Raw genomic sequence first — 7500 nt, forward strand, 5'->3', positions numbered from 1 at the left:
AACAATATTTCTCACTTAATTGCAGAAAACAATATATTTAAATGGGTGACTAATGTAACTTTTAATATTGGAATGGGTAACTTAAACAATTTTCTTTTTTTACCTTCACGCACCAGCAGGCCAGCTTGTCAATCATTTCTTGTATTATTTCCTTATCTTAGAGTGTAATTAACCTTATTCACACAAAGTTATGGTCTGTAACGCTAACTTCACGCTAACACACCACATAGCGTAGCCTGACAAGTATGCTACAGTGTAAGATGGTAATACATACACACAAACAGCCACAGCGCTCCCTCTATTGAAGAAAACGGTACATTGGAATGGCTAAGTAGTATATTTTTTGGTGAAATACAAAAAATATACAGAAAAAATAGTTACAATAGTTAGATTAATTGATGAGTAAATACAACGTTATGAGAACACACATACACACACACACAGTATACACACGAGCGAAAATAGAAAAAAAAAAACGAGAAGAAGAAGAAAATACAGATTAATTCGTTGGTTTATGGACACAGTGAACGAAGGACAGTGAAAATTGCCACCCACTCATACGAAGAACAGTGAAAAAAACAAATGAATGAATGAATGAATGGAGAGAAATAAATAAATAAATAATGATGGATGAAAAAAATGTGATGATAATTACAGTGAGATAAAATAGATAGATAAATAAATAAATAAATAAGGTTAGGTTAGGTTAAGTAGTAGTGGTGGTGGTGGTAGAGGTAGTAGTGGTAGTAGTAGTAGTAGTAGTAGTTTAAATATCCTGCTGTGAGCTAGGAATCTTGGGGCCCACCAGTACCACGAGCAGCAGTAGCAGTAGTAGTAGTAGTAGTCTGTGAGCCAGGGATCTTAGGGCCCATCAGTAGCAGCAGAAGTAGTAGTAGTAGTAGTAGTAGCAGCAGCAGCAGTAGTAGTTTAAATGTCCTGCTGTGAGCCAGGGATCTTAATGCCCACCACGGTCTGAATATCGAGTGGACACGGGTACATCTCCCTACACGTGCCCAGACCACCGTACGTCACTCCTTCTCTCTTGGTAAACACGGCCTTCTCATTCCTGTGGGAGAGACGAACACACATGAAAGGGAGATAACATGAACTAGTGCAGGTTAGAGAGAGAGAGAGAGAGAGAGAGAGAGAGAGAGAGAGAGAGAGAGAGAGAGAGAGAGAGAGAGAGAGAGAGAGAGAGAGAGAGAGAGAGAGAGAGAGAGTGTTAGGAGATAATGCTAAACGAAGGAAATATGTCTTAAAATGCCCTAAAAACTTGCCAAAATGTCTGAAAATGTGCTAAAACTTGCCAAAATGTCTTAAAATGCCCTAAAAACATGCCACACTGTCTTAAAATGCCCTAAAAACTTGCCACACTGTCTTAAAATGCCCTAAAAACATGCCACACTGTCTTAAAATGCCCTAAAAAATGCTACACTGTCTTAAAATGCCCTAAAAAATGCCACACTGTCTTAAAATGCCCTGAAAACATGCCACACTATCTTAAAATGCTCTAAAAACTTGCCAAACTTTCTGAAAATGTGCTAAAACTTGCCAAAATGTCTTAAAATGCCCTAAAAACATGCCACACTGTCTTAAAATGCCCTAAAACATGCCACACTGTCTTAAAATGCCCTAAAATATGCCAAAATCTCTTAAAATGCCCTAAAAACTTGTTAAACTGTTAAAATGCCCTAAAACTTGCTAAACTGACTTAAAATGCTCAAAAATTGCCAAACTGTCTTAAAATGCCCTCAAAAACTTGCAAAACTGTTTTAAAATGCCCAAAAATCGTGAACTGTCTGAAAATGCCATAAAATATGCCAAACTGTCTTAAAATGCCCTAAAAATCACGTCTTCATATTCATTGTGGTGACTATTTGGTGACTTTCTACAGCTTCAGAAACTCATGTGGGGAATTAAAATAGTGAAGACAGTGGCCATTAATCTTCTGCCCTCCATACACCCTTGCTAATGTCAATAAAATGGTCTAATGGTACACAAAACTCAAGGTAAAAATGTGTCCCAGTAATGAAGGGATTAAAATAGTGAAGACTGTAGCCATTAATCTTCTGCCCTCCATACACCCTTGCTAATGTCAATAAAATGGTCTAATGGCACACAAAACTCAAGGTAAAAATGTGTCCCAGTACTGAAGGGGTTAATAGGACATATATATATAGAAGAACATATTGAGGGTGTTCACTGTAGAAGAGGGGACAGTTATCTAGGCAGTGTTGAGTTGATAAATGCAGGAATTGAGTTTTTGTGGCATTGAACACCACTAAAATTGAAAAGGAGACAGGGAGAAGTATGCAGTGTTCAGAGGGGGGGGGCAGACCCAGCTAAGGACAAAAATAAATAAAATAAATAGATAGAATAGAAATAAAGAAGGCTGTGTTGTTGATATTAGAGAAGTAAGAGTATCGTACCTTAAACATTATCGTACGCACCTCTTTCACTGTCGTACCTTAGTCATATATTGCCGTACGCACGTCTGTTTGATTTTTATTCATTTATTTATTTATTGCAAGAAAGGAATATAAGAAAATGAATAAATAGATAAATAAATACATAAAAACACCCACTTGATTGCCAGTTCCCTTAAAGAATACTGGAGTTATTCCCGAAAAATACCTCTTATCGTACCTTTGCCATTACCGTACCGAACTTTCTGACCATCGTACCGTGAAATTACCGTACCTCGCCACCATACCTGAGTGCAAAATTACCGTACCTCGCCATTATACCTAAGTGCAAAATTACCGTACTCACCTGAACATCGTACCGTGAAATTACCGTACCTCGCCATTATACCTGAGTGAAAAATTACCGAACTCACCTGAATATGTAAGCGAGCATTTTCTCAGGTAGGGAGGCGTGTGATCTCAGTGTCCATCGGTCCACCTCGCAGATATATTGAAGGGTGCAGTCCAGAGCCAGGCCGGGCAACGGGTGCTGGTGGTGGTGGTGGTGGTGGTGGTGGTGGTGGTGGTGGGAGGGAGAGAGGTTTTTAAATAGTTGCAATGGAAATGATAAATGAGTAAATTGATAGATAGTGAATATATTAATGATAGTAATAATGATAGTAATAATAATAATAATAATAATAATAATAATAATAATAATAATAATATCAATAAACTAAAAATTAATCGAAAAATTATATTAACAAAAACGACAACAACAACATCAACCACTACTGCTACTGCTACTACTACTACTACTACTACTACTACTACTACTACTACTACTACTACTACTACTGCTACTACTACTACTACTACTACTACTACTACTACTACTACTACTACTACTACTACTACTACTACTACTATTACCACAAATATGCATCCAGAGAGAGAGAGAGAGAGAGAGAGAGAGAATTCACACAACCTCCTCCATCTGTTCCTTCAGTCACGCAACAACAACAACAACAACAACAACACTAATTACTGATCGTAACTTCAACACTATCTACTAAACCCTCCTCCTCCTCCTCCCTTCCCTTGTCCTTTTAAACAACTACTCCCTCCCCCTCCTACCTTAACCACAAATGCCCCTTTAAATCTCTCTCTCTCTCTCTCTCTCTCTTCATTCTTACCTAGATTTTATGGGTAATTGAATGTGTGTGTGTGTGTGTAATTCACTGTTTGATCTGGTGCAGTGTGTGACGAGACCGCCAGATGTTATTACCCTACGGAACGAGCTCAGAGCTCATTATTTCCGATCTACCAGGCACACACCACACACCGGGACAACAAGGTCACAACTCCTCGATTTACATCCCGTACCTACTCACTGCTAGGTGAACAGGGGCTACACGTGAAACGAGACACACCCAAATATCTCCACCCGGCCGGGGAATCGAACCCCGGTCCTCTGGCTTGTGAAGCCAGCGCTCTAACCACTGAGCTACCAGGCCGTGTGTGTGTGTGTGTGTGTGTGTGTGTGTGTGTGTGTGTGTGTGTGTGTGTGTGTGTGTGCGTGTTTGGGGGCGTCTGGGGAGGAAAGAGGAGGAGGGGGAGGAGGAGGGAGAAGGGAGAGGGGAAGTGTGTGTGTGTGTGTGTGTGTGTGTGTGTGTGTGTGTGTGTGTGTGTGTGTAGTAGTAGTAGTTGTAGTAGTAGTAGTAGTAGTAGTTGTAGCATGGACAACAACACCACCACCACCACCACCACCACCACAACCAAGACAAACATACACACAAAACAAACACGAATCTTACCTGTAACATCCTTGGCTTTTCATCGTGACCTCTCCTTCTCTGTATCTCCACCGGCACGTTCCTAACTTCCGTTCCTAACCTTTCAAAGTCATCATAGTAGTCGTAGTCATCGTAGTATTCAAATCCAAACTTCTCTCCCAGATTGATTTCCACTGGTAAGACTCCCACAGCATACAACGTTACTAACTTGATAAATATAATACAAGCGAAGAGGAATTGTGGGTAAGACAGCTCTCCTAACTCAATCCCGTTAGTACTGGAAGGCGTGATCTCAACTTCCTCGATAGCCGCTTCTGTGACCGGTAGCAGTAGTGGTAGTAGTAGCAGTAGTAGGAGTAGTAGTAGGGGTGGTGGTTGTAGTATAAGTGGTAGCTTGTGTGTGTGTTTCATTTTGGCTACTGTAACTACTACTATAACTAATACAACACTTCGAAACACAAGTTATGTACAAAAGCACTTAATTTTTCACAACAAACATGAACAAACACAAAAAAACACTTAAAAACAATTATAAGTGTCTTTTTCTCTATTTCAATCTTTCTGTGTGTTTCTTGGTCACTGTAGTAGCAGTAGTAGTAGTAGTAGTAGTAGAGGTTAGCTTAGGTTAGGGTTGATGCGTGTAACTTCCACGGGTGACCGAACCAAACTAACCTATTAGAAAGAAAGGAGGAGGAGGAGGAGGAGGAGGAGGAGGAGGAAATGAATATCCAGCTTTCTCTTCGCTGGCTCTCTTCCAAATGTATGTCTGTGAGTGTGTGTGTGTGTGTGTGTGTGTGTGTGTGTGTGTGTGTGTGTGTGTGTGTGTGTTTCACGGTCGCCAGCAAAAAAGGAGAGAAAAAAAAAATAATAAGACCGGTTTTTGTCGATAGCATTCCACTATATACCGTAACAGTAGCAGCAGCAGTAGTAGTAGTAATAGTAGTAGTAGTAGTAGTAGTAGTAGCACCAGTAGTAGCAGTAGTAATAATAGCAACAATATATATCATTACCACCACCACAACCGCAAAAACTACCACCACTAATACTACTACTACTACTACTATTTCTACTTTAATAACAAGATAATTTCCTTCACCTGTCGATTTCCTTACTAATTATATCAAAGTGGTGAGTTGGTAGCGAGACAAATGACTGATTGCTACAAAGATACACACACAACAAATATCTAGGCCAGTGGAGCGGCGAGTAAGAAGAGGAGGAGGAGGAGGAGGAGGAGGAGGAGGAGGAGGAAGAAGAGGAGCAGAATGGGTGGTGTTCTGCAGGGTGGAGGTAGGTAGGGGTCACTAAGAATGGTAGAGGAGGAGGAGGAGAAGGAGGAGGAAGATGAGGAGGAAAGGGTCGACAAGGTGGTTTTGGAGGAAGCGGAGCACGAAGAGGAAGAGGAGGAGGAGGAGGAGGAGGAGGAGGTAGGGAGGTGGTTGATTACACACACACACGCACGTAAGGTATGAATGGTCTTGTAAATTCTCTATAATTTTAAAGCCAAACTGACCTAAATAAATAGTGAAAGAATATGTGTACTTGATCAGCACCCCACCCCTCTCTCTCTCTCTCTCTCTCTCTCTCTCGTCTAATTTCTGTGTAATTGTGCCTCCCCTCTCGTTACCTGAGTGTGGGCGCCCTACTTGTCCAGGGTAACAATGGTGTGCTGTGCCTGGTGTCTCGTTAATGCTAGCTTTTAATGTGTGTGTGTGTGTGTGTGTGTGTGTGTGTGTGTGTGTGTGTGTATGAGAAAGGTTGAGGTGAAATACCGTTAATTTCTCTCTCTCTCTCTCTCTCTCTCTCTCTCTCTCTCTCTCTCTCTCTCTCTCTCTCTCTCTCTCTCTGGCAGCAGGTCTGGCGTTATATATATATATATATATATATATATATATATATATATATATATATATATATATATATATATATATATATATATATATATATATATATATATATATATATATATATATATATATATAGATATATATAGAGAGAGAGAGAGAGAGAGAGAGAGAGAGAGAGAGAGAGAGAACTCAACTCAAACCTCTCTCTCTCTCTCTCTCTCTCTCTCTCTCTCTCTCTCTCTCTGAGCGTGGCGATGTAGGGCTGTGGGTCAGTATGTCCTATCACACATTCCTGTCCTATCCCTGCCTACCACCTGTGTTGTACTGAGTAGCGTGTAGCGTGTAGCGTGCAGCGTGTGGCGGCGTGGTAGGCATAGTTATACCCATTAACCGCCCGTCTCTCCTTTCCCGGCGCCTCACACACTCCTGCTGCCCCCGCCCCGCCACTGCCACCACCGCCGCCGCCGCCGTGTTGGCATTCTGGTGAGGGCGGTAGTGGCTGGGAAAGACTGGCGTGGACTTGTAATGTCTCGGTAGGAATCTTTCACACCACGCCATCCTTGCACTGCCGCCGCCGCCGCCACCGCTGCCACTGCCCGCCTCGCCGCAGTGGTGTGTGGCGGGCAAGTGGCGGGCGAGACTAGCCAAGGCGTGCTTCCAGGCAGCCTTGACGCGCCACGCCCCGCGAGAGAGGTCAGTGCGCAGCGTCTCGCCAACCACCCAGCCAGCCACCACCCACCCACACTCACTGAAGGCCACACGTGGAGGAGGAGGAGGAGGAGGACACGTGGCGTACTGGTATGTGTGAGGGTGAGCAGCCCCGCAGCGGCAGTTTGTCATGTGATGCCAACGCTGCGCTGCTTGGCGCTTGCTAACACCACAGTGAGGGAGTGTGGTGCGGTGGAGGCGGGGCAAGTTGAGGTGAGGTGAGGTGGTGATGGCACGACTGCGGTGTGGCGCACCGGCGCACTGCCGCAGCCTGCGTCATTGTGGGTGTGGCGTGTCATAATACGTGTCACTCACTGTGGTGTGTGTGTGGACAGCACCACCACCACCACCACCACCACCACCTCTACTTTCTGCTGCTGGCCATGCACCAATAAGCAAATGCAACCATGCAGCCGCCGCCGCCGCCGCCGCCGAGCATCATATTTATGTATTTCATTTTTTCCTTTTTGATTTTTTATTTTGATTTGTTTATTTATTAATGAATTGTCTTTAACATTTCTTCAGTTTGGTTCATCATGTGTTTGTTTGGTGTTGTAATGGTGTTAGTTGTACACCATGATGACATCTTTTGTTGTGAGATTATGACACACAGACAGACAGACATGCAGACAGACAGACATGCAGACAGACAGACAGACACACTTCGTCAAATGGATACACATGAAACCAGTTCGTTGTTTGTAATACCTTGTATTGCGTGCACTGGTACACACGTACCAGTAG

The 7500-nt window shown here is 42.9% G+C and overlaps 2 protein-coding genes across 2 annotated transcripts in view; both read right to left on the reverse strand.

The window, feature by feature from the left end:
- The window catches only part of LOC123516027, a 5198-nt gene extending 345 nt beyond the window's left edge, over window positions 1–4853 (reverse strand). Inside the window, exons 1-3 of the mRNA XM_045275065.1 lie at window positions 4223–4853; window positions 2840–2955; window positions 1–1066 (exon numbers count right to left, since the gene is read on the reverse strand). The exon at window positions 1–1066 is cut by the window's left edge and continues 345 nt beyond it. Of these exons, the coding sequence (XP_045131000.1) occupies window positions 928–1066; window positions 2840–2955; window positions 4223–4612 (645 nt within the window). The 5' untranslated portion in view covers window positions 4613–4853 and the 3' untranslated portion in view covers window positions 1–927. The remainder of the gene's footprint in view (window positions 1067–2839; window positions 2956–4222) is intronic.
- A 2601-nt stretch (window positions 4854–7454) lies between these two features.
- Window positions 7455–7500, reverse strand: part of LOC123515896 — a 1497-nt gene continuing 1451 nt past the window's right edge. The window contains exon 2 of the mRNA XM_045274824.1: window positions 7455–7500. This exon is cut by the window's right edge and continues 975 nt beyond it. The gene's annotated coding sequence lies outside the window, so the exon portion shown is untranslated.

The sequence above is a fragment of the Portunus trituberculatus genome, chromosome 1 (assembly GCF_017591435.1).
Source record: "Portunus trituberculatus isolate SZX2019 chromosome 1, ASM1759143v1, whole genome shotgun sequence".
In the NCBI taxonomy this organism is placed as follows: Eukaryota; Metazoa; Arthropoda; class Malacostraca; order Decapoda; family Portunidae; genus Portunus; species Portunus trituberculatus.